Below are 26,662 nucleotides of genomic sequence, written 5' to 3'. Positions count from 1 at the left end.
TTAAAAATTGATGTCTTCATTGGATGTAACCTAGGTATTTTCCCCCGAACTTCATTTCCAGATCTTTCAACTGGTTAACAACAGACACTTCTCTTCAACCAAGTGGCCTTCCACAGGTGGTTTCAGCCAGAGGAGGGCCATATGGACACACAGGTAACACACAACCCCATGGATCTGGTGGGGGATTGCTGGTACGCCAATGGAGCAATCTGCACGCGATATAAACACAGCACCTCTTGGTCAGGCAGTGTTTACGAGCTCCCTGTTTTCACAGACATGACACCTTGGGCTCGGGGAAAACGGCTGGTGAGGAATTACGGTTAATGGCCCAGGCAGTCACCCACCTGCGGCCAGGCTGGCAGCCACACCTCGCAGGTGGAGCTTGGCTGTTCCTTCCTCCTCTTCCAAGCCCCGCCAAGGAGCAAAGAGGTGTCCGGCTAAAGCCACTCGAGGAGGCCTGGAGGGTGTGAGGTGATTCGGCGGGACCCGGGACCCACCTCACAGGTCCTTGCGGCACCCGCTGCTTCCCGCCGCTACGGTGCACGCTGGGTAGTGTGCCGTGGTTACCGTTGCTACGCGGGCGGCGCCGCTGGCTGCCCAGCGCTCGGCGGGCAGCGATGGTGAAGGAAACCATCCGGGTGTACGCGCGGGTGAAGCCGCTGGGCAGGCGGCAGCAGGCGGGGGTAGGACGGGGAGCCAGCTGCTGTGCTGCCGGGGGGTGGAGTGGGGCGGCTGGGGCGAGCCAAAGGGCGTCCCGTGGGCTTGCGTGCGGCGGGGCCGCTTGGAGGCGGGAGGCAGCGGGCTGGGAGCGTGTGTCCCGTCCCGTCCCCCCCCCCTTCGCTGGCCTGTGAGAGCTGAGGGGTTTGTACGTAGTCGGGCGCGGAGCGGAAAGCCATGGCCCTGTACAGTTCTGTGAAGCCTTGAGAAGTTAATAAAATCACGAAATGCAAGCGCTTAGACTGTAACTATTGGGGGAGGGGGCGAGGAACTTCTTTCCCGCCCAGCTGTTAGAGAAAAAGGCTCCACAGGAAAAACATTTTATGCTGGTCACCAGATTTATGGCGTTCAACACTGTTCTGAACATTGGAGGGGAACGTGTAACTCCTGGTATTTAGCTGCCCTTGCAAGGGACATTAAAGATAATGAAAGTGTTCCTCAGAAATCCTGCACTTAGGTCTCTTCGTTGTCTTTTTGTTTTAAACCAGCTCTGCTCATTCTGTCATAGCCTTTCCTAATATATTCTTCCAGTTTTTCTGGAAGGGGTTGCAATGGGGGTTGTGCTTTGTGTTTTATAACAGCTCAGATGTTAAAGTGGCTTAATAGGCAAATTATGTCAAAAGAGGCTATGTTTCTGTTTCCAATCTTACTGTTGTGTTTACACGGTAACAAACAGGATAGTGTTAGTATGTGCTTGTTTTGTTGTATAATAGCTGAAGGAGGATCTGCCCGTGTATTAAGGGCTTTTGAAGTAGGCAGAAGTATTCTGGTTTGCTATGTTGTTTTGACATACTGATTAGCTATGGTACACAACACAACTCTGAAATTTGCGTGAAGTTTTTCTTCAGGCAGTTACAGGTGCTAAGCTTACATAAGTGCTATACCTAAGGGCTGTGCTGTTCTACTGGTAACATTATTCTGTTAATTTATATCCATGCTTATTAGATTTATTCAGTTGATGATGATGAGAAATCTCCGTCCAATCTGGAGATTATCGTGCCACGTGATTTAGCAGATGGGTTTGTCAATAATAAACGAGAGCGCTACAAGTTCAAGTAAGTAAAAAAACCTTATATTTGTATCTTCTGCCTTTAATAATGGATATCACTGTGTAGCGATACAGATCTATAAAACCTGGAAAAGCCTGTTCTTAAAATCTAGTTTTTGTATAGAGAGGTTTATTTTTATACAATGCCATTAGCAAGAGGAATACTCCAGCATATTATGCTCTGCACCTGAATGAGTTTGATAGCATTTGATAAAGTTGTGGGGGTTTTGTCTGCCCATTGCAAGTCATTATACATTTCTAAGTCACATCTCGTCTTCATTTGTCAGTTCTTCCATTTTTACAGTTTGTTTTGAATTTGCATATGAAAATTGAATGCAGGACTGTGTGTTCTCTTGTGATCTAAGGAGTTGGCGTAGGCTGGCTAAAGATGTCTTGATGTAAAACACTGTTTAGAAACTGTGTTTCAGACATAACCAAAACACAGTAAAGAAAACCAGAGATTGTTGAAAGAAACAAAACCATGGTTGTAGAATGTAAATAGTTTTTAGAAACTAAAAATAAGTACCAGCAATATCAATCAAATATTTTTATCTTTTCAACAGAAAACTTGGAGGCAACACTGTAAAATTTTGCTGAGGAAGAAAGCTACATGTATAACCACCTCTAATGACTAGGTTGAGATTGTCTTTTTCCAAGTTGAATAATCTTTAGTTTTTATAATAGCAAATCAAGTAAATTTGTTGCTGTATGCTATTAAAAAAGAGAGCCCCAGATAAACATCTGCAGTTCAGACTGATGTCATCTTACATCAGCTAAGGAAATCTGTTCTGCTTGGGAAGAGGGAAGCTGCCCTCTCCAACTAGATTAATATACGAAACTAGCTCAGGTTGCAGATGCCCAAGCCAGCTGTAATGAATGCTGATTTTTTTTCTGACTTTATCAGTTATTAAAAAGTCTGTAGAGATGGATTTGGAGAAAAACTATGCCTTCTTATTCTTAGGACAATGTAAAAATAATGCCATGGAGCAAGCATTTCTTTTTCCTCCATAAAACTCATACTTTCATGCAGTTTGTCTATCCTGGTCATCTCAAACATTATCATCCTCTGTTCTTACTTTCTTATAGGGGAATCAAACACAATTGTTTGAATGGCTTGACTGATTAAGTGTTAGCAGGATAGAATATATGCCTCTCTACTTTGTGTATCGCATTTGTCTGTGGTGATGTACGCACCACATAATCCCTTGCAGTGCATGGTGCCTTTCTATATACCCTGTGAAGTTCTATGTGAGAATACAGTTCCAGATAGGAGGGACAACAAAGCAGGGCACAAGCAGTCCAGGACGTTTCTGGAGTGTATCGATGATAACTTCCTAACATATGGTTAAAGAACTGATGAAGGGAGAAGCTCTGCTGCACCTCATGTTTGGAAGATGGAAGAACTGATCAGGGATGTGAAACCTGGGGGTAGTCTTGGCTCCAGTTGCCATGAAATAATGAAATTCAGGATCCTGAGAGAAGGGAGCAAGGCAAAAAGCAGCATCACAACCCTGGACTTAGGAAAGCAGACTTTGGCCTGTTCTAGGACCTACTTGAAAGAATCCCATGAGACACAGACCTGGAGAGAAGCCCAGGAGACCTACCTGATTTTCAAAGGTCACCCTCTCCAAGCTCAAGAACAGTCCCTTCTGATGAGCAGAAAATGATGAAAAGGCAGCAGGAGGCCTGTGTGGATGAGCAAGGAGCTCCTGACTAAACTCAAACATAAAAAGGCAGTGTACAAGAGGTGGGAGCAGGGTCAGGTGACCCAGGAAGGCTGTCTGAGGAACGGAATCAGGAAAGCCTGGACAAGTGCACAGTGAGGGGTGTTGAAAATGAGCTGAACTGCTGGGCTCTGAGCGTTGTCATCAGGGATACAAAGCTGGAGGCCTATCACTAGTGGTGTAGTCAATACTGCAATCCAATGGTGTTTAGCATTAATGACCTGGGTGATGGGACAGAGTGAAGCTTCAGCAAGTTCACAGATGACGTGAAACCGGGAGGGATGGTTGACGCATCAGACAGTTGTGCTGCCATTCAGAGGGACCTCAAGAGGCTGGAGAAATGGGCCAATAGGAATCTCATGAAGTTCAACAAAGTGAGATGACAAGTCCTGCTCCTGGTGAGGAATAATGAGGACAGGCTCAGGGTGGACTGCAAGCAGGTTTGCTGAAAAGGACCTGGAGTCCTGGTAGACAAAGTATTGAATATGAGTCAGCAATACACCATTTGCAGCAAAGGTGGCCAACAGCCTCTGGGCTGCATTAGGCAAAGTGTTGTCAGCACGTCAAGGGAGTTGATGCTTCCCTTCTAGTCACTACCAGTGAGATCACATCTAGAGTTCTGTGTCCAGGTCTGGGCTCCAGCAAAGTGACCTGGGACTGTTTATCCTGGAGAAGAGAAGGCTCAAGGGGATCTTATCAATGTGTATAAACACCTGATGGAGAATGGAGGAATAAAGAAGATGGAGCCAGATGCTTCTCAGTGGTGCCCAGTGACAGGACAAGAGTTAATGGGCACAAATTGAAATACCGGAAATACCAGAAAGCTTTTCTACTGTGTGGTGATCAAGTACTGGAACAGGGTGCCCAGGGAGGTTGTGGAGCCTCCATGTGTGGAGATACTCAAAATCTGACTCTGCAGACCCCTGCTCTAGCTGATGCTCCTTTGAGCAAGGAGATTGGAGCAGATGGTCCCTTCCAACTTGAAGTATTCTTTGATTCTGTAAGACAACTGCAGATATTTTATATAGGAAGTGACAAAACTTAGATTGAATTAAATATCTCCTTGTGACTTATAGTAACTGTGCAGCAGAATGAAGGAAGTAGTTATGAAAAAATGTGAGCCTGGCTATACTGGTGGGATGCTGTATTTGGTTATAGTGTAATCTATTTATCCAGGTTTCAGTGTGGTGCCAGTTACAAACACTGATTCCCTTGATAGATTTAAAATACGGTTTATTTTTTTCTAAGCCACATCACTTTATCAGAGGATTTTATTGTACAGATCTTGTCAAAGCAGCGCTGTGTACAGCCTATTTATGTACAATAGCACAACAGCGTGCTGTGGTTAAGACTACAGGGAAAACATTGTACTAAGTTATGTAAGCCTAATGATGTAAACATTGACTATTACAAACACAAACAAAAATGTATGAATCAAGTAGTGTTTTAAGATTCTGAGCAATTATTATTTGCTTAATATTTTCAGATTTCAGAAAATTTTTGATCAAGAGGCAAAACAAGATGTGGTTTTTGACAGCATTGCCAAACCAGTAGCAGAATGGTACGTTGTTGATCTTGCAAGTAATCGAGGTAACACAGGGTCAAAAATAGCTTTCATTGTATTACTTAGAGGAGAGCTGGCAAGTGTTTGTCTCGGTGTTGTAAAAGCGGATTGATGTTTTAATTTTCTAAATACTGACATGTCTGAACCTAGGAGATGTGCACCAATTCCCTCAGAATTTTATGTATGCTAAGGTTCCATTAACAACTCCTAAAATAGCACTGCTACTGTTGCCCCTTCTGTTGCATAGGCATAGAAATCCATGTCTAATTAGGCTTTTCCTATAGTATAAGCTTACTTCATTGCATTAGAAATGTATTCCCTATATAGTTCCATGAAGGGGTAAACCTAATGAAAATCTTATCTCCTTGTTTAGTTTTCATTAAGTTAGGGACACCCATGAATTAATAACTGTGGAGATATTCTCAAATTTTACCTTTGTTATTTTTGTCTTAACATGTAGAGCAGTGATTTTGGCACTTTCTCTGTTTTTCTCTTCCATATAATAATCAAACAATGCTCATATTTTAGAGTTTGTAAAGGCAAGCATTTAAGACAGATGTAGAAGCCCTTTTCATTCATTGTGTGGATTGAATGCCACTCTGCACTGGGTGGATTTTCCAATATGCCATTCTCTTAGCTCATCTTATGCCCACATTGCTGGAGTTAGTACTGATTTTAGTGCGGGGAGAAACTCCCACACTGGAGGAATTAGAATTTCTGCAAAATGTTTGTTGGTTTATCAATCTTACTGCTCAGAATCCAGACTTGTAATGAGTTGGGAAGTATTACTTTAGGTACCAGCTTTTCTCATTTATTGTCTGACCCATCCGTTGGTTTAAGCTATGATTCTGAAAGTTACTCTTCAGCCTATTGCATTGCCACGTGTTTTGCACTGTAGGAAAACACACATCCTCAGTTGGACACTTAGTCTTTTCAAATTGTTACTTGAAAGTAAAAATATACCTAGCTCTTTACAATTTAATTTTCTTGATTTCCCCCCCACCCCATTTTCTTAAGAATCCCACATAAAGCAGGAGGGTAATTGATGGTGAAAATGAAGAGCTAGTGAATTTGAAACTTCACTAGAATAAATTAAATATGCTTTAATTTTTTTTTATTATATTTTTCTTTCACCCCAAAGGGATTTCTTTGCTTATTTGGCATTATAACATATAGGTTCAGGTTAACTCGCTTACTGAACTTTAAATATTTCTGAGTTTAATGGTGACTACAGACAAAAGCTTCTGTGTCTTATTTGACTTTGCTTGGAAAGAGAATGGTTGAAACTCTCATTGTTACATGCTATGGATTGAATTATCCTCAACAAAAACTCAGAGTATCAAAGCTAACTAGCAACAGACTGACTGTTTTTGTGTTGTTTTTTTTTTTTTTCCTTTGGAGTGCTTTGCTAGAATATGGAAAGGTTTTCCAGTTGAATAATTCACCTCTACAGTGCTCTAATAGAAGTGGTATTATTTTCCTTTTTTTCAGTGTTGGCTGATACATGATTTTTGTACATTGATTTGCTCTATTGTGTAAAGTTCAGGTTTGATTTTTTTTTTAGAGATTTTTAAGTACTTAAATGCTATTAAAATCAGTGGGTTTTAGGCATACAATTGTCTCCAAATAGCTGAGCCTTGAATGCTAAAACTGATTTATAAAATCATTCTTAACTGCCAAGGCTATTTGCACTCTGAGTGTTATAGCATGTTAAAGCTTGTGTTCTAATTGATGTTTTCATTATTACTGATGTTGAAGGATAAATTTTCTTGTGCTTTTACAGTAAAGTAGGCAATACCTGAAGTATGTTCCTGTTTCTCATCCTCTTCCTTTGTTTTTATCTTTTCTTAGGGAAAAATATGTATTGCAAAATGGCTTCATAGTCATGAGATTTCTTGGCTGATGGAGCTCTTAACTGTGCCTGAAATTTATTTCACCCTATAGTTAATGACTCAATTTTCCTTTCCATTGTGGGACAATAGGAATTGCCCTGTTACTCTGAAAGACCGCAATCTTTCATAGCAAAATGTTCTTCACTATTTGTTTCTTTCTAAGTCAGTGTTCTCTTGCAGGAAAAAACTGTTGAAAATGCACTCATTTCTGTTGTTGGAGTCACTTTACTAAGGGAACAGTTTTTGTCTGTGCATGGCCAGGGAAAAAAAAGTAGCAGGAAAGTATCAATGAAATAGTTCAGTAACATTTTGAGGCTCTTTGCCATGCATACTCACAGTCATGAGAAAATTCAGTTAGACTTGAATGCTCAGGAAAAAAATCTTGGGCATTGTTTAAACTAAAACCAGGAATGCAGTGTTCAGGATTCTAAAATCTTTCTAGTTTGTTCTTGGATGGATGGAAATTGGATGCAACTCTTTTTCCCCCCCTTCCTTTTTAAGTGTGCTTTCTTTGATGTTGGGCCACTACTTTTCTCTCTTTAAATCCAGTTACATTGTCATCTTGCCTGTGGTTTCAGAGGCAGCAGAAATTAGTTCATTTAATTTGCTTCTTCAGGCCAAAGTGCCACCTCTGCAAACCATTATCAGCGTGTGATTTGCTTGATTTTTTTTAATTATTATTTTGTTAATGCTTAAGTCATCTCTTACTTGGTTTCTTTTTATTATTTGTTTGTGCTTTCCTCTTTTCATTTTAAACATATATTCTTGGTATTTTATTTTTTTTTGTGCAGAGCCAACTTGATTTTAAAGAAGCAGCTCTAACTCTAGTACTCCATCAAAACACAGAGAAAATAAATAACATCCTTCTTTTACAGTTTGCTAACAATTAAGCATTGCTTTAGTCTAACAGAGCAGGTTACTCTTATAATGCTTCAAATATTAGTGTTATGATGATGATGAATGCAATCAGAAATGAAGTGCTTTGGAATTAGTTTTGTTTTCAATTCTAGTATGGCCAATGTTTTGTCTTGATTTATTAAAGAATAACATTGAAAATATTGTCTCTTCAGTTGTATCATGAAAATAAGAAACAGCCCAGCTGTTTATAAACCTCAAGGTAATCACCTATGGTTTTTTTTGAAAGATCTGATAGCCTCCAGCATAATACTCCCATTGTTGCAGATTTCAGTTTCTTCTCATGTGCTGTGTTTATCCTACGAATTAACATCTGTAATATATAAACTACTTCCCTTTCCTCTTTTCTGATTTTTTTTGCTGCTTATTGTTACAGAAAATGTAGTCAAAATATTTTGCAGAACAACATCGTTATAATGTTGACTATATTTTGTGATGTCCTTCTTTCCAGTTTTAGAAAATATTTCACCAGTAATTGAAAATGTTTGGAAAACATATTTACATCATTAGATTGCCTTGTAATACAAAGCCACAGGATGTAGACTAAACATCCTAATAGGACATTTCTAGCTTTACTGAATATGCTCATAGAGATCTAGTGACCATCCTTTGCTTTTCTGCTATTTTTTTTTCTTCCTGTTTAAGTCTGTGAATAAGATGACCTAATAAAAGGATTTGGACCTGATGTTTTGTGGTTTGTTTGGTGCTTTTTTGTGGTTTTTTTCTCTTTCTCTTACTAACGACTCAGGGGGTTGTGTTTTATAATGTATTCAGACAAAATAAAATATCTACAAGTTTCTTGAAACTAATGAAATCTCAGTAGTTTGTAAAGGCATGTTAATTTTCTCTCAAATTGTGTTCTCTTTTTGACCATCTAAGATACAGTAATGCTGAATGTGCTTTACTTTCATCAATTTCAATAGGATTGTGGATTAAAAATCACTCTGAGATTTGAACCATTAGATAAGAAATTGCTTGAAACACGAAATCTGACTTGGTTTACAAGGATTTGTAATAAATAATTTATTACAAATAAAAGCTTCCAAATAAATTATGACCTCTGTTTTTGAACATCATAGAGTAAAGGAAATTGAGAGATTTTTTTTTTTTAAAACTTTAGATTCTTGTTTCTGAAATTTTTTTTATGGTTCTTCATTACTTTTAAAGCTGATTATTAAGGACAGCTAAAAGTCATACCTTTACATCTTTTACAGCAAAAGGAACATTTTCTTTTTTTTATTGTGTTGGAAGCCCTTATCATATACAATACCTTAGTATAAATTTCTCCTAACAAAAAGAACATGGAATTAGTGGGGCTGCTGCTTTGACAGTACTTAATCTGCAGACTTTGTCATGCTTCAAAATGTGATGCAATTTGTATTTTCCTTGTGATCTAGACCTTAAATTGTGAAAAAATAAAAATAAAATCCACATATCTGAAATATTACAATAATTTGATTTTACATAGGGAAATATATAGCTCTTTTAGCTTTGTCGTGGGTCTTTCAGAACCTCCTTAATTTCAATTTTTGTATGAAGTTGTTATGCAAACTTTGGCTTCATGCAAATGTTTGGCTTTTGGGGGAAAGATCATTGTTGTGCAACTGGAATTCCAGATTATTTTGTTTTAGTTCACTTTATTTTTACTGTCATTTAATTTGAAATGCAAGGTCTTTTTTTTAGTATTTAGCACTATAATTATACATGTGCAACATGTTACATGTTTAACATAATTTTAATAACATTAGTTGTAAGAGTACAAACCATCTTCAGGAAAATTTCACACTACAACAGCAGGAAATATATGTGACAGGAGAACAGAAAAGTGAAAGTCAGTCATGATTATTTATTATTTATCATTATTTAATAGCCAGAACCCGCCATTAAATTGGTTATTTGTTGGTTTGCATCTCAAAAAAAAAAAATATTAAGAGCTATTTTCCAGTCTAAAGAAATTACACCTCAAAAGGAGCGTGTGGAACGCATCCTTTTGAGGGGGCAGATAAAGTACCTTTTTTTAATGAGGAGACCTGAAACAGGTAGAGGTTTCTTGCCTGAATCTCTCTGCTTCAGTGAGGAAATAATCTGAATTAAGTTCCATTAGAAGATGCACTAAACTTTCATTCTTATTTAGACTCATCTTACCTGGGCATTCCAAAAATCTTGATTATATCTCTATATCTTCCTATACATGTGTCCTATATAGGAAGCTGTTTCTCCACCCTTTTTACCCACATTCCCTTCCCCTCTGCCCCTTATTTCTTTTTAGGCTTGTTTAGTGGAATTGCAGCATGTTGCCTCTGTGTTTGTAGATATTGTTGGCTGGTACAGCAGGTTGCTGTGTGCTCTAATAGGAAGGATTTTTTCCAATGCAGTGAGCTCAATGGAGACTTGTACGGTTTTGGTACTGCGATGTCAATATAAATGTCAACTCACTTAAGTTGTAATACAAAAGAATTGAATGATTAAAATGTTGTAAGGCCCTTGTGATGCAAGTGAATTATTTGCTTTTTATAGTTGCACAGTGATTCCCCAACCAGGTAAAAATCTCTTTGTATTGTCAGCATGATACAGTATTTGCTACCATGATCAAAGCTGGCCTTTATTTATAGAGACTTGTTAAATCTTCATGATAATATGATTACAATGAAGAATGCCTAGTAAAACAACTATGCCGTAGTAGTGGAGGGTTGGGGTTTTTTTCTGGAATTTTGTTAAAGTGTAAGCATCAAGCCTGTAAGCATGTGGATTTTCTAGAAGATAGTTCTTGTTTACTAATTAAATGATAGGCTTGTAGGAGCAATTATCTATTCTGACTTGGATATATTTGTGACACAGTGTGGGAGATAGTGACTTGGCTCACCTGCAGGCAAACTTGCATCACAGCTGTATTATTGCTAATGTGGGTGATTTATGTACAAAAGACCTGTAGAATCTATATATAGTAAAAGGACACTTTTTTTTATATCAGCTTGAAACAAATGTAGGTTAAAATTTCCCTGAAATTGGAGCAATGATGCTAGGAGTTCTTCCTGAAAGTGTATACAATTATGATGGAATAAGAAGTGAAAAGCTTCACTGATATTTCATCTCAAATGACTATTAGTTGCTCACATTTATTTTGACTTAAATTGCACAGTTTAGAATTATTCAAGAAGGCTGCTTATTATAGGATACAGTATGATAGCTTTGATTCAGAGTATCTTTGTGTCACTTATCTTTTGCAGTGCTCATGGTAGAGTTCTAAATATATTTAGATACTTTAATTAAGAAGTTGTAGTACATGATTTTGTTCTTTGTGTTTTTTTTAGGAAAGGCCTTTGAAATTTCTAAGGCAACTTGCTTGCACTAAGCTCTCAAAAACACAGTTACATGTACATTTGGAAATTGGTGTTGTTTTTGAAAGATGAGGCATTACTAAATTAGATTTGGTCTGTAAATCTAGCAAAGGCATAAAGAAAAAATGGCATACTGAGATGCTTTATTTTAATTAAAAGAAACTTTACTCTGAGCTCCATGTGATAGAAATACCTAAATACTGAGTCTCTGTAAAGACAAATCCACCCTGAAAAATTCTTTTCCAGATCCTGCAAATGAAGTTCTTCCTTCTTTTTATCTTAAGTATCATGTCTCAGGGCTGGTTTTGCCAGGATTGTGTTGATTTTTATTTTTATTTTTTTTAATAAAGTAAATATGAGTTCAGGCTTTCTGAGATAGAAAGAAGGAAAGTGAGGACATTAGTGAAATATTTCAGATCAGCAAGAACTGAGATCAGAGGGCTGACAATATCCCAAGATTAAAGATATTGTATTTTCTGCTTTTTTAATTAGTCTAGTATTTTAATAGTTATTGAATATGTGTTCCAACCACATGCCTTTATGTTACCAGTCATTTAAAATGAAGATGTCAGAACTCAGATTAAAATAATAGTAGGAAGCTGAAATAAACTAACGAAATCAAAGTAATTATTTTTTTTCAAGCTGAAATTTGTTTCTCGTTCCCAGGATTTTCTCTTATCTACATATAAACACTCACAGAATTTAGTCTTTACTTAATAAGGCCTTTTTTATTTAAACATTTAGACATGTTTTATTTGTTCACATTATAAACTTAGTAAAAACTTTTCACTTTGTTTTGCTTTAAAATGAAAGAGTTCAATAATAAAAATTACAGATGGCTTAAATACATCTACTTAATCTTTTTAATCCTTCTGAAGACTGAGAAGTATGTCTTGCAATAGGAATTAAGTGTCAGAGCAAGCAAATATTTTTGCTTAGACTTGATAATCATCATTGCTGTGATGGCTTTTGGTGTTCTGAATAGGCTTCATTTACCAGTTGCGGAGATGAGAATTCTGCATTTGTTTATAATACCTGCCAATGTCAAAAGCTTGAAAATAAGGTTATCACTATGTCTTTCTCTCTTTCATAATGAAGTTTGGAGTAACACAAAAGGGATCGGAGCACTCTGACTTCCCTAGGATGACTGTCATATTGGTGGTTATAAAACTGATACATCAAACCCAATCTGAAATAGAGGAGTTTGGAAGCAGTGTGTAGCATGTTTTCAGGAACTGATAAGGACTGTTTACTTTTTCCTTCTGCTGCTGCTGATTCTGTGAATTATGCCTACTGCTAACAAATTAGAATAATTAGGTCAGAAGGGATTTCTAGGTCATCTGGAGCAAAGCAGATCTAGCTTTAAGGTTAGACCAGGTTTCTCAGGCCCTTGTCCAGTAGAGCTTTGAAAATGTCCCATCTAGGCACCTGGTCCAGGGCTTAACTACACTCACTGTGAAGAGTGAACCCACTTGGATTTTCCCCTCTTGCAACTTGACCGCTCCCTCTTGTCCTACCACTGTAAGCCTCTGAGAAGATTTTCAGCCTCTTTCTGTAACGATCCACTGCATAATGGAAAGTGGTAATTAAGTACATTTATAGCCTTCTCTTCTCCAGGTTGAGAGAAAACAGCTCTCTTGGCTTCCCCTTGTGTCTGATGTGCTCCAGCCTGAACTAACTTGGCTCTGTCAGGATCACTGCAGTTTCTTTATAGCATCCTTCTACTGAGAAGTCCAAAACTGGATGCAGAACTCAAGGGGGAGAGTTTGGTTTGGGGTTTTTTGGGGGTTTTTTGTTTTTTTTTTTTTTTTTTTTCAAATTTTGATGGTAGCTGTTCTGTTTGATACAGCAAAATCAGTCTGGCAGCAGAGGAAGCAGAGTTCTTCATTATACTTAGGCACAAGCCTGCCCGAAGTCTCGTTAACATTGAGCCCAGAAACAAATGAAAACTTCTGTGTCCATAAGCTTTAAATGGAACAAATGATCTTTGCTGGAAATTAAAACAAAATGTAGTCAGAAAAAACAGCCACAATAAAACAACCTCAGCCTTCTTTCAACCTCTGCCTGCTGTCACTAGGCTTTATATCACTATTTATATTGTCTCAGATATTCAAGGACAAAGTACTGAATTATATTTTTAAACTGTAGTAACTAGCTATAAATTGTCTAGCTTTCACTTGAGGAATTTTTCAGTTGAGGAATGTTAAGCAGTTGTAAACATAACGTATCTATCAATTTAAGTGGAATTGCTTGCATGAGTTAGACTTCTGTATCACACCCTTTATTTAGGAATTAGACGTCTTTCAGGCATGAGGCAAGTCAGTTGGGTGACTGAAAATGCCACTGTGCATGTTTTTAAATTGTCACTAGAGTAATTTAGAAAGTGCAAGTTAACTGATAACTGAGTAAGAAAATTTGAAGGAAAAAGAGAAAAGCATGTGGCCTCACTCTCCTTTAACTGCATTAGTTTGAGTCCATACTAGAAGGAATTGTCCTATGCCTGACAATTAATACAAAGTTGTATTGACAGTTTTTGCTTAGCAAGACTGTAAGGGAAGAGGCACAGTCTTTATAATGTTACCAAAAAAACAATAATCCACTGAAGCCGTGAGCCTAGTCTTGTTTTCTCCCAATTATATTAGTGAGTCTAATAAAAGATGCTACTTCTCTCCAAATACCTGTTTTTTCTTATAATTTTGGACACTCATAGGTGCAGCTACAGTGTTACAGCATTTCTTTATTCTTTCTCAGTGTTACTGGCTAAGTTCTTACATGTAATGACCATTTCTTATTAACCATTTTTTTTCTCTGAACTCTGAGGATTCTTTTTTTATGACTGTCTTACCACTGATAAGGGAAATTTTAAGATATTGAACCCTTGCTATTTTAATCAATGATTGATTTATTTTTTTTACCAGTTTCTCAAAGTCTAAAGGGCAGAAGAGAAAGCATGTTATAGTTAATTTTTCATAAATCTAAAACTTATTTTCTTGAGCAAATATCACTATATCAGCTTTTGTATAACAGTATGTTGGTTATGAAACAGTTTTAAGATTGTGCTGAAAGTGCATCAATTAAGGAACAGTTAGTTAGGCTTGCTGCTTTTTTTATTATATCTCCTCTCCAAAACAAGAGGGGTATTAAAACTAAGAGTATTCCAAGTTAATTGGAAAAAATAATTTATAGAATGTATGTTGGGAGTTCATAAAGTATTAGAAGTACTTTTGATACATGAAGATACAATACAGGAGAGACATAAAGCTGTTGGAGAGAGTCCAGAGGAGGGCCACAAAGCTGATCAGAGGGCTGGAGCACCTCTCCTATGAGGACAGGCTGAGAGAGTTGGGGTTGTTCAGCCTGGAGAAGAGAAGGCTCCAGGGAGATCTAATTGTGGCTTTCCAGTACCTGAAGGGGCCTACAGGAAAGCTGGAGAGGGACTGTTTATCAGGGAGTGTAGTGACAGGACAAGGGGTAATGGGTTTAAGCTGAAGGAGGGTCGATTTAGATCGGATATAAGGAAGAAATTGTTTACCGTGAGGGTGGTGAGGCACTGGAACAGGTTGCCCAGAGAGGCTGTGGATGCCCCATCCCTGGAAGTGTTCAAGGCCAGGTTGGATGAGGCTTTGGGCAGCGTGGTCTAGTGGAGGGTGTCCCCGCCTATGGCAGGGGGCTTGGAACTAGATGATCTTTGAGGTCCCTTCCAACCCAAACCATTCTATGATTCTATAAGATATGTTTAATTACTGCAGTGTGCTTAAACATTTACACCAGCAAAACATCTGCACCAAATTGTCCCATGCTTTGGATCCCACCTAAAACTCAATGAGATTATTGGAAAGGTGTTTATTGACTTGAATAAGCTTTGGATCATGGTCTTACTTAATGATCTTTACTTTTTAGGCAAAGTCGTCTTCCTCTGTGTGTTTTCTAAACCTTTGCTGGTTATTTCAATATTATGGTTAGAAAAATACAGAAAGTATTGTAATTTCTGTCTCAAAGATTGTCATTGTGGGAGATTTCTTGGTAGTCTGTGTCAGAGCTTGGAGGTAAAACTTGAAAATTTTTTGGTTTGTTGTATCGCGTCATGCTGAATTATGTTGCTACCCTAATGTATGGTTAGGTTTATATAACAGTGTGATCAAATTAATCTCCTTAGTTGTGTGCACAAACTCTGTCTCACTTGGAAAAGGTGTGCTTTCAAGTCTATGTAATATAGAGGACATATTCAATACTTTGTGTTTAAAAAATATTGCTGATTTAGCTTGTAAGGTCAAGCACAAGCTGTTGTGCCTAAAAAACCAGCAATATTTTTTTCAGTGCTTAACCAGAAAAGAAGCATTCAGTTCCTTGAGTAAAATGTAAGAACAGATCTAGCCTTTTTCTATGTTAAAATCATCTTGAAGTGGGCTTATAATTAGATTAGAAACTATACCGCAGAATAAAAGGATAAAGATGATTTAGAACTATAATAAACTATACTCATAGATTAGGAGTTGTTTGCCTGCAGTTAATGTTATTATTTTGTTAAAATTGATATTAGCTGCTGTTACCATTTCCTTGTTGGTTTATGAATATTTCCTTTTTTTTTATTTCTCTGTCTTATTGTAACTTTCACCAAGGGAAGCCTTTGTTGTATAATTTTAGTTTGTTTAATGATACCAACTTTACTAAACAGAGCTGCTTATTACATAAATACTTGTTCATGAATTCAGAATATTTAGCAGGTAATCATGACGTTTCCTCACCAATATTTTTCTTTAAATCACTGCTTTACAGTGATTAAAACCAGCAAGACTAAAATTTATTGTCCAACACAACTTTATGTACAGCATACATACATAAATATATTGTCACATAGACATACATGTTTCAATTTCAAATTACTATATCCAGCAAACATTACTATCTTTTCATTGTATACAGTTCTGTCACATGTGAGTCTTCATATGGTTTCACCAGATGTATTTTCACTGAAACACAAAAATAGGTATACAACTAAAAAATATATATTTACTAAGTACTGACAAAATTATTAATTATGCTGCAAAATCTGGGAAATACTAATATTCTGGCATCATGAGTTCAATCTAAAATATTAAGATTCAATTTGTTTAGTTCTGATCCATTTGAATTTGCAGAGTGTGACTTTTTGGGCCTTTCTTGGCAGTCATGTAACAGATTTACACATTAATAACAAGATATGAAGGCAGTACAGTATATTAAATGAGGTTGAAATATGATTGTTTGCAGAACTACTATTTGTCTGTGTTTCCCCAGAAATGTCATCTTTTTCTGGAAATCTTGTCTTCACTGAATTTGAGGTCTTGGGCAAGTTTTTTTTGAACTTCTTTACATGTAGAAATTCAGACACTTGTCTGTATTCAATGGATTTTGTTGTTCTCAGGTACAAAGTCCAACATGTCGGACTTACTGCTCGTGTACATGACAGCTTAGGTTTTTCCTTTACACAGTTAAGTTGGCTCATATTTTCCAGATAGGAACATGGCATACCTGGTTCTAAAACAGTAGAAGCAAAGCTGAAACAACAAATTATTTATTAGAAACTGGCTTTTTATATCTATTTTTCTGTATTTGTTTGGTTTAAAGTTAACCCTAAATATTTTTGTAGGTACAGTTGATATGCATTTTACTATGTAAAGATTGCTTTATGTGGCTTGTGATGAATAGCACTTTTTCTTTTTATAAAAGCTAAGTCTATCACAAAGTGTTACAAATACATGCCTGCATGTTTTAGCATGTAAGGAAAATTAACTCTCCGAATTTCTTAACACAGTGAAACAAATGTACAAATTTCAACAAGTTTTAGTAATTGTATTTTAAAAACTTATTTTTCTGTGTAATAGGCTTTATAGTTCTTGGTATTATTAAAAAAAGAAAGCCCTCCAGGGACTCTGACAATCATAACAGGAGTAACTTCGCTAAAATATACTGGAGACAGATTTCTCCAGCAACATTTTAGCTAATCTGTCTAGAAGTAGTCCATGAACTTCTGAACAGGGAGCTATACAACATTGCATAAATTCATGAAAGATCTTTTCAGCAAAGCCTCTGCTTGGATTATGTGTCTTTGATGTGTTTTGTTTGAAGTAGTAAAGAGATAATTTATTCAACAAAGTGTCTCCTTAACCATACCAAAACTCAGCTTCCTGGGAGGAAAAAAACCCTGCAAAGTTCTGGATATTCTGATAACACTGAGGTGGCATGACTGAAAATACCCTTTCAGTGTATGATTTTTATGTATGTGTATCTTAAATTCTTCACAACACTACTGTCAATAACCATCTCAACCTGTGTGCTTTCAAATACTAAGTTTAAAAAAGGTTTGGGATTTTCGTTCGGAGAATCTGAAGAGCAAAGATGCAGACTTTGCCTGGGTGAAGTGACATCTTGCAAAGCAGATTTTGCAGAATAGGCAGAAAAGAGCTGCTGATACTCTACTGCATTTTCCAGTAGAGATTCAGTTCCACTGCTGCTAGGGGCAGCTTTAATTTGTGGGTGAGAATGTTCAAGAATCCTTTTGGTGGATTCTGTTTAGAAAATATACTCTCTTCTTGTCATCTCGTAGTTGTTGCCAACTTTTTTTAGGTACCCGTTGCAATTACATTTTGTGATGAAAGGGAGAATGTGCATATTTTCTGTTCACTATACTGACTTAGCATCTGAGACCCCCTTCACTTTGTCAAGGGTAATTCTGCAGTGTAGTTTGTTTAAATAACATTTTATGGGTGGCTAAAGGGTTATGAAGCTTTCTGTGCTTTTATTTTCCTAAAGGGATTGTGCATCTTAGGTTGAAAATAGTAAGTACATATGTTAAACTTCCTGAGTATTTAGTAAATATATATTGGTTTAATTGATTTATTGAATGATTAGGTACTAGTCCACCTACATATATTGTTACCATTTCAGTGTAAACCTCCTTGGGACAATGAACTAAAATTAGCTTGATAAAGTTTGGTTATTTTTTACTTGAAGTTTCTTAGAAGTGGAAAAACAGCAAAGATACCTTTAGCAAGTATTTGCTATGATAGTAGTTTCTCCACAAGCCTCATTCTAAAACATCCTGTATTTCCATTGATTGCAAGAGAAGTTCCTTAAAAGAAGTGTGAATTGCTAACATGGGGTATGGATTTTATGTGACTTAATCCCTGTAGACTTTCACATACAGACTTTCAAAACTGACATTCACTAATATTCAGAATACTCTTACCCAGATTGGTGGTTGCACATCTTTAAAATCTTCAGTTTTGAAATTTGTTCTTTCATAAACATATCTGTGTACATATGAACTAAACAGAAATAAAGCTTATAAGTTTAATTCTTTATGAATGAGCTGATACAATAGAGACTTTTTAGTGTGTCTTCCCATCTACTCTTTTCAGGAGGTGAGATCAGAGTCTTCAGCTTGCTTCTACACCAAAGGAGCTCCATCAGTCCTGCTTGAACTCCTAGTCCCTTGTCTTTTGTAAAGCTGGTTTTCTTCTTAGACTTAGAAGGGGAATTTATTCTGCATCCTGTATTCATGGGGTTGTGCTTCACTCTTAGAAGGATTTGCCAGCAGTTTCACTGATAGTACTGGTAGTCTTCTTTCCTTACAGGCTTTCTTAGCACCTCAAGCAGGTTTTTCTTAACTTGGCTTGGTGGTTAGTTTTAATATACTCTGAATGAAAGAAATGAGTGCTGTGAATATGGACAGGATGCAATTATATATATAATTATACGCATATAAAAAAAGAAGGTTGACTTTCATCTTGGATTTTAAAGTGGATCTTAACTGTAGAATCATAACAATCACTTTCATAATGCATCTATGCAGTGCAATTTATATTACCTATAATTACATTGGATTGTGAGAATACATTATTGACATTGATAATGTTCGCATTTTCTGAACTTTTAATGTTTTCTGGAAAACTGTTCAGAGCTGTGCTGATGCGCTGCAATAAATATAAGAAATATATTAGTTAAAGAACACAAAGAAGACTAGAAGACTCACTGACTTTTGTAGCTGTTTTGACAGTGTATGGGATGTGACATTTTATCCTGTGTTTACGTGTGTGGTGATCCTTAATCAACAGCTTTTGGGGTAGTACAGGGGCCTCAAGTTAATATTTTGCAACGACACCTTTACTGCTTTTTTCAGACACGTTGCAAAACACACCTTTCTGCAGGAGCCATGTCACAGTAACTGAAAATATACACATTTAACAACTTAAAAGAAGAGAAGGAGTAAGAAAACTTAACAACCCAAAATGCTAGATCTAGAAGAGCCAGAGAGCAGAGATGTAAAAAGAGAAGAGCAACTGTATTGGGTCAGACCACAGTTCCATCTAGCCCAATATGTTCTCTCTCACAGGGATTAACAGTCAATGGTCAGGGAAAAAACAAAACAACCCAGTGGAAGCATGTAGACCTACTTCTCCCAAGTATTCTGTTAGCCTCTAGTCATTTGTAGTTTAGGGACTTTCTGATTACTCTGTGTGTAGTAGCCCTGAGATAATTTTTTTGTTGTTGTTTTTTAATGAATTAGTCCAGTCTCTGCTGGAGCCTGTGTGAACTTTTAGCATCCAAAACATCCCATTGCAAGGAGTTTCACAGCTTAACTACATTTTGCATGAAGAATCGCTTCCCCTTGCTTGTTTTGAACCTGCCATCTCTGAGTTTCTTTTGATACTCCCTACCTTCTGACAACTCATTACTGTCTTCAGCATTCAGATACTGTGACAGTGGGCACTAGAAATTCCTAAGATAGATGAATGAGGTGTTTTATAATAATAATAGTTTTGATTTTTAACATCTGGAATCTAAAATCTATATATACTTTGTCTTTAGGCATTTTGATCTTGGGAGCAGATGTTCACTGTAGTTCCTTTCAACATGTTTCTGTTTTTGTCTCTGACATCCTACTGTAATGGATTAAAATAAGCAATTTGGCAACTACTCAGGCCTTTAAATAAACTTTAATAAGTTGGAGAACCATTGCATTTCTTGTGGCGCCAGACCAGCAGCTATCTATACATGGTTCTTTTCCTCTTATGCAAGGATTGTTTGCCCCCATTTTATTTTTTTAAAATCTTAGCTTATTTATCACTTTTCAATAAACAAAATGCACAATAATTTCACTTTCCTCTTTCTTTAGGAAAATTAGTAGGTTCTTAAGCATACTAAATCAAATCTAAAGTAGATTTTGCTTCTGATAAATTGTATCAAGAAAATACTTTCTTCATTACTTTATTTGTTTTCAAATACTCCCTTCATATATTTTGTCGGAGATGCCAGAATTGTGGTAGAACAATTTTGAGATAGATGAATCCAGGAAACATTTTGTAATTGACAGCTGCTGAAAGGAAAGACAAAAGCTTGACAGTCTAATTTGATGTCTTTATCATATATTCTGTCAACTATGGACTGGATTCTCATGAGTTCTGGTTTGATTTGCAATCTGAATATTACAGTCAGTAACTGATTTGATTATTATTTAATTTGTGATTCTAATAGTTTTTGATAATTTTATTCAGGTTTTGTTTGCTTTTACAGACAAGTGAAAATTCAAAATAATTATGTGCTCCATCATTTTTACCTCATTGTTTATAGCTTCTTAGTGTGAAGGTTAAAATTCTAGAGCACTTAAAATATTTTTCAAGTTCAGGGCAGTTCATAATAATGAACAAGAAATGGAATTAGAAATGTGGAAATAGATTTTTAGTATTTCTTCTCTTTTGAGAGAGAGCAGTACAAGGGAAATGCATGATAGTCAGCGGTAAGTATCGATACAAACTTTAAACATTGGATACCTGAAATTTTACTTTTGGTATCAAGGGGAAAATGAAATGTTGTGCTTATATTTTGGACATCAGCCCATCAAAGGGTTGAGAAAAATATGATTCTGTCATCATAAATAGTGAATGAAATTTTTGCTATATATTAATAAGAAAAAAAATTGCTATATTTACATGTAAAAATAGTTCCTTCAAATCGTGCTGACTTATCAGTAGTGGAATCTAGATCACCATAATTTAGGGGACTGGTCTTTCTTTGTTGCGTTAAGACCACTCTCCTTTAGAACAAAATCAGGACCAAAGATCTTGAAATATATTGAGCCACAACTTGAAAATTCTGTTTCATCAGCCATGGATGCTGAGCTGTATGTCAGCTGCAGCCAGCCTCCCACATTTTCTCCACGGTGTGCAGCTATGCCACTGTCATTAAGCCTATCTACTGTTTGGTGGAAATCAAGTGGAAGTTAACAGTGAGAGTGTGGTGAATTAGAGAAAGATATTTGAACTGGCCTCTTGTTAGGCACTTCTGCAGTACAAATGAGAGATGTGAAAAGATGATTAAGTCTGAATGTCATTTCAAGCTATGCCACTGCATAGCTGCTATTGCTGTTCCACAGAAGCTTCTTGTACAGACACAGTTCTAACAGAAAAGTTTGCTTTTACCAGTGTGGGTTTGTGTGTATTCACAGTAAATGAAGATTTTACTACACTGATACACCTGAGTACAGGTTATCCTGTACACCATTATCCAAGCTAGGAGTAGTTTGATAGTTTAGTATAGTAGTAATCTCCGACTAAAAAAAGACCCCTAGTATAGTTCTATCCTTACATGAGTTTCTAACCATGATATAGTCTTTTCTGGTTGCAATTAATGAAGCCACGTGTGAAATATTTCTAGATTCCTTAGCTGTAATGTACTAATGGTCACAATTCCTGACATGGACAGTCTTTTAAGAGACTATCGTCCTTGTAAAAAATCATCAATCAAAGAAAGAAATATACAAAGGTAGTGTGAATAGTACTAAATATGATCAACTTATGATGATATTAAATAATAGGGTAAGCCAAGACATCAAAGTCCTTCAGTTCTAGATAGTTTAAATTCCATTGAATCTAGAATACATATCTTGAAGGATATTCTGTATTACTGAAGAGAGATGCTATATAATTAAGAATTACTGTTAATTATATTTTGGTTCTATACAAAGTTGATAATGGAAAATACGTTATGCCTTATATATTACTTATCTCCCTGTTTTTTTTTATTCTATAGTGTTTTGGCAGGATATAATGGTACTATCTTTGCATATGGTCAGACAGGTAGTGGCAAAACTTTTACCATCACAGGAGGAGCAGAACGTTACAGTGATCGAGGCATCATTCCCAGGACTATATCTTACATTTTTGGTCAATTGCAGAAGGTATGGAACATTGTTTTCTGTTTATTTTTAATGTCTGGTTTACAAATACCTAACTACATTACAAAAGGGTGTCTTTATAATAGTGTTAGAGGAAGCCCTAAAACTAATGCTGAAGAAAATAGCTAATTTGACATGATACCCTATGCAAGAATACATTGCTAATAGTTTTGGTTACCTGGTTTGTTGCAGTAGACAGAAAATAATGGACATCATTGTAGGGTGTTTTGTCATTTTAAAAACCATGCCATTTTTAGTTGGTGCAACATACATCCAAATCATGTAATTGGTTTTCCTGGTCTTTACACTTATATTAGTGTCACTCTGGTTTGTATTGTATGCATTGCTTCACATATCTTGTACAAAAATTGCTCCAAGTCCTATCTAAACCAACAATGAAGAAAGTAATGTTCCATCTTTTATACATAAGTTTTATGTAATTTCTTTGTGTTTCATCGATGCTCAAAAAAAAATCAACCCATAAAATAGTATAATGAATATTAAGCACTTTTAAATATGCAGCTATTTTACCTAATGCCTTTATTTTACCTAATGTTACTTATGAGCTAGAATATATTATAGAACGATAATGCTAAATACATCTAGTTATGATGAAAATCTGTTTTCAAAGTCAGTAATGCAAATCCTTTAAGTATTTGAAAGAAAATAGATATCCATATTAATTTTCCTTCTCTACTGTTTTCCTTTTAATTCCAATTATGCATTTGTATGGAATGTTTTTATGTGTGTATGGTACTGTACTCCCATGCCCCTGTGGAAGACATTTGTTGTGGCAAGTGAACAGGTTGATCTTGCAATTGCCAGCAACATACAGTGTCAACATACCAACATTCTTTTCTAGTGCTAATTATGTAATAAAAACAAAATAGGATAAAAAATAACTAGTTTATTTGCCACCTTCTCAGCAAATACTTTCTGCAAAAATAAAAATATTTTTGTTTCCATTTTCAGACTGAGTTTGGGATCAAAAGCTCTACTTAGTTATGCTCTTCTTGGTGTTTCATCTTTCCACCTGCCTTTCTTTTCATACCTTTCCCTTGTTTAATTTCTTTTTATCTACAGCTGTGCTTTGGAAAGTGCTGACATAGTGGAGAAGAGTCATCTGCCTCCTAACACTAAGTAGGGTGGAAAAGGAGACAGTGAATTCAGGGACACGAAATACAAGACTTTTGAAGCTCTTACCTGCACTGAGACAGTGCCATTTGAAACCAAGGAAACAAAACGTTTTACCCAAAATGAGAAGCAAATCAAGCCCTTTGTTTTTAATAACATCTTCTTTTAACTTATTGTTCAGAAATTCTCCTATATCCACAGCTTCCTCTTTGAACAATTCCTTACTACATTTTTTCCATCCTTCTGTAGTGTATATTTTTAAATGGTGTCCCTTGAAATAGTGAACTGTCATTATCAATAATAAAAAAAAAAACCCACACCAAAAAACCATGGGAAATAACTATTCAATGAAAATGAAAAGTTCATATCTCAAAGTATTTTGCAAAACTGTGGTGGATTGGATTATTAAACTGCTACTGTGAGTGTGATATGAGTGCTTTCACAGTGGCTTCATCTGCTGAAAAGAAATGACTAATTTTCTTTTATTTTGGAAATCATAGCCCATTATGTTGAGGTTTATGTTGTTTGGGTTTGGCTTTGGGGCAGGAGAGAATTCTGTCTGCAAAAACCAGTTGTGTTAAGTTACATTTTGGCAATGTATTATACAGGAAAAAATGAGGATTACAGGGAACAGCCGACATCATATACAGTCCTTAAATGTTATGATAAACAGAGTAGAAGGCAGTATGTCACTGATGTTTCTAAACAAAGTAAATCTTTGATTATTTTTTTGTTGTTGTTCCTTGTGTTTTTTTTAAGCATAGTCTCTCTATCCATAATATGAGGGCTTACCTCTTTATAATATTCTTTTTTTGTTGTAGAAGTGAAAAATGGCATGTTGCATGGTACTTTAAGCAGGCTGCCATATTCTACGTGTATACGGACTTTTCTAGATGTAAAGAACCAATAAAAAAACCCAGACTAAATTCATGGGCATGGTGGGGTTTTGAGGGGAATTTTTGGTTTTGTTTTATTGGGGTTTTTTTTGGGGGTGTGTGGGGGGGTGTCCCTTTTTTTGCTTGACTCTTTATGGTAACAGAAAACATAAAAGTATCACAAATTGAGAATGTGAACCATACCCAGGGAAAGAAAAAGAGACAGCGTGAGGAAGCAACATAAAAGCTCTAGTGATAAATTGTCCTCTGGTCTAGCTCTGACTCTATAGCTCTTCCTTTTTTTTCCTGATGTGTTTTTTTTTTCTTATCCAGGATAGCAGTAAAGTGTATACAACTCATGTTTCTTACTTAGAAATCTACAATGAATGTGGTTATGATTTGCTGGACCCAAAACACGAGGCCTCCAGATTGGAAGATTTGCCGTGAGTAACAAAACTACAAGGAATCATCAAAAACAACAGAAATAATTTTCAGATGCCCTGTTGCATTGTTTGGGGAATATTTGAAACTGTGCTACTAATCTCAGTGTTAACTCAAAATACTTTTCCTCAATTTTATCCACACTATCTAAATTTTCTCTTATTTTACATGTATAGAGGCTAGGGAAACTAGATGGGAGTAACTGAAGGTGAAAGTTTTAAAAATGTATATTGATATTATGCAGAAGAGATCTATTGTGGTTACTGAAAACAAAAGAGAAGGTATACTTGTTTTTCTCATGGCAGCCTGTCTCGCTATATGCTATGCACGTGTGTGTGTGTGTGACAGACATGTATGTAACGGGCAGTATTTCCTTGCAACAGTAGGGAGAAAAATTCCTTGCTTCTACTTGGACCTTTTACTACAAGCTTAATTATTTTTCTAAAACAAGTGATTATGAAATAAGGTAAGTAACAGATAGAAAAGGCCACAAGGCACACCAAAGGACAATATATTTACTTCAGAATGGATGATTGTTATAATAGTTTTCATTGACAAGACACTAGCATCTACTAATGCTTGGAGAAGACTAGCAAGTAAAGGTTTTTAGGTCATGAACAAAAAAGTTTAAAGTTAAAGATCTTATAATTTATAGGAAATTCAAACCGTAGTTTCTAAGTTTCTTCTGAAAAAATTGTTTATTGTCTGTGTCACTCGTAAAATAACTCAGCAAAGAGTAAATATGTGTAAATAAGTTGTTGAGTGCGTGGATTTGCAAATGTCCTGAAATAATGCTGGGGACCATAAACATTCTCATTCAACATGATGATGTCTGAAGCATGTAAATAGCAATTAAATCACTGCTGATACAAGAACAGGAAATGTATTGAAAACTGCCAATGGAGCAATAATGGAAAATCAGCAGAATTTTATATCAAAGTAGCTAGTTATGTTATTAATATATTAAACCCATTTTATTTATATTAAAAAAAATCTCCCAAGTTTTGTTAAAATCTAGCTTTAGTTTTCTACACAATCTGTGGTATGTAGGACATATATCTACAAAAAAACCTTATATTTATAAAAGAAGCTAGTGTAGAGATAAGGACAGTAGCAGACAAGCTCTAGGTATGAGACTGGGCTGTAAGGTGGTCTCATTGCTTTGCTATCTTCATCTGTAAAATGGAACTAAATTTTATCATTTATGACACATTGATGCTATAAGGACTGTATGTATTTACTGATGTCTTTCATGGTAAAAATTAGGAATTTAATTTGATTTATTACCTACTTTCTGTGCTATGCAGAGAAAAAATTTAAATCAGAGACTAATTTGGATAATAATTTTGCGCCCATTTTTACAGGTGCAGATTTTTTTGCCGTTCTGTAAAAAATAGTCTGTTACTTACACCTTTATTCAGCTTATTAAACTTAATGCTATTAAGTTATTCAAGTTTAAATTATTAATTTATTAAGTCATTTGCAGTATTTTATTTGAACTAATTCCATTTATTGATTTTATTAAATTGAAGTTATTCAATTGAACTAAACTGAATTTGATTAGTTTAATTGCAGCTTTATTTCAAACAGTTATTTGGGGGTCATATGCGCTAGAAAATATAACTTTTTAAAACTAGGTTCTGAATGTTTACTAATAATCATGAATTTTAGAATCTCAAAATTGGTTTATGTATGGTGATTCAATTAAGCTAAAGAATAAATCCTTGTTATGTATTAGTCTATTTCTAAAAAGTAAAAGTTGACAAATAATTTGGTTGTAAATTAGGGACAAAACACAG

General features: G+C 35.9%; 1 protein-coding gene across 4 annotated transcripts in view; it reads left to right on the top strand.

The window, feature by feature from the left end:
• Nucleotides 1-422: 422 nt before the first annotated feature.
• KIF6 (kinesin family member 6) overlaps nt 423-26,662 on the top strand; it is a 175,319-nt gene continuing 149,079 nt past the window's right edge. For 3 of the 4 annotated variants that reach the window (XM_054822543.1, XM_054822542.1, XM_054822541.1), the window contains exons 1-5: nt 581-683; nt 1,663-1,772; nt 4,976-5,050; nt 22,269-22,416; nt 24,756-24,865. In XM_054822543.1, coding sequence (XP_054678518.1) covers nt 618-683; nt 1,663-1,772; nt 4,976-5,050; nt 22,269-22,416; nt 24,756-24,865 — 509 coding nt within the window. In that variant the 5' untranslated portion in view covers nt 581-617. Of the gene's footprint in view, nt 472-580; nt 684-1,662; nt 1,773-4,975; nt 5,051-22,268; nt 22,417-24,755; nt 24,866-26,662 lie in introns of those variants that run through there. The other variant, XM_054822544.1, reaches the window with a different exon arrangement.

Source organism: Grus americana, chromosome 3 (assembly GCF_028858705.1).
Source record: "Grus americana isolate bGruAme1 chromosome 3, bGruAme1.mat, whole genome shotgun sequence".
Classification (NCBI taxonomy): domain Eukaryota; kingdom Metazoa; phylum Chordata; class Aves; order Gruiformes; family Gruidae; genus Grus; species Grus americana.
This window is presented reverse-complemented; position numbering and strand designations above follow the sequence as displayed.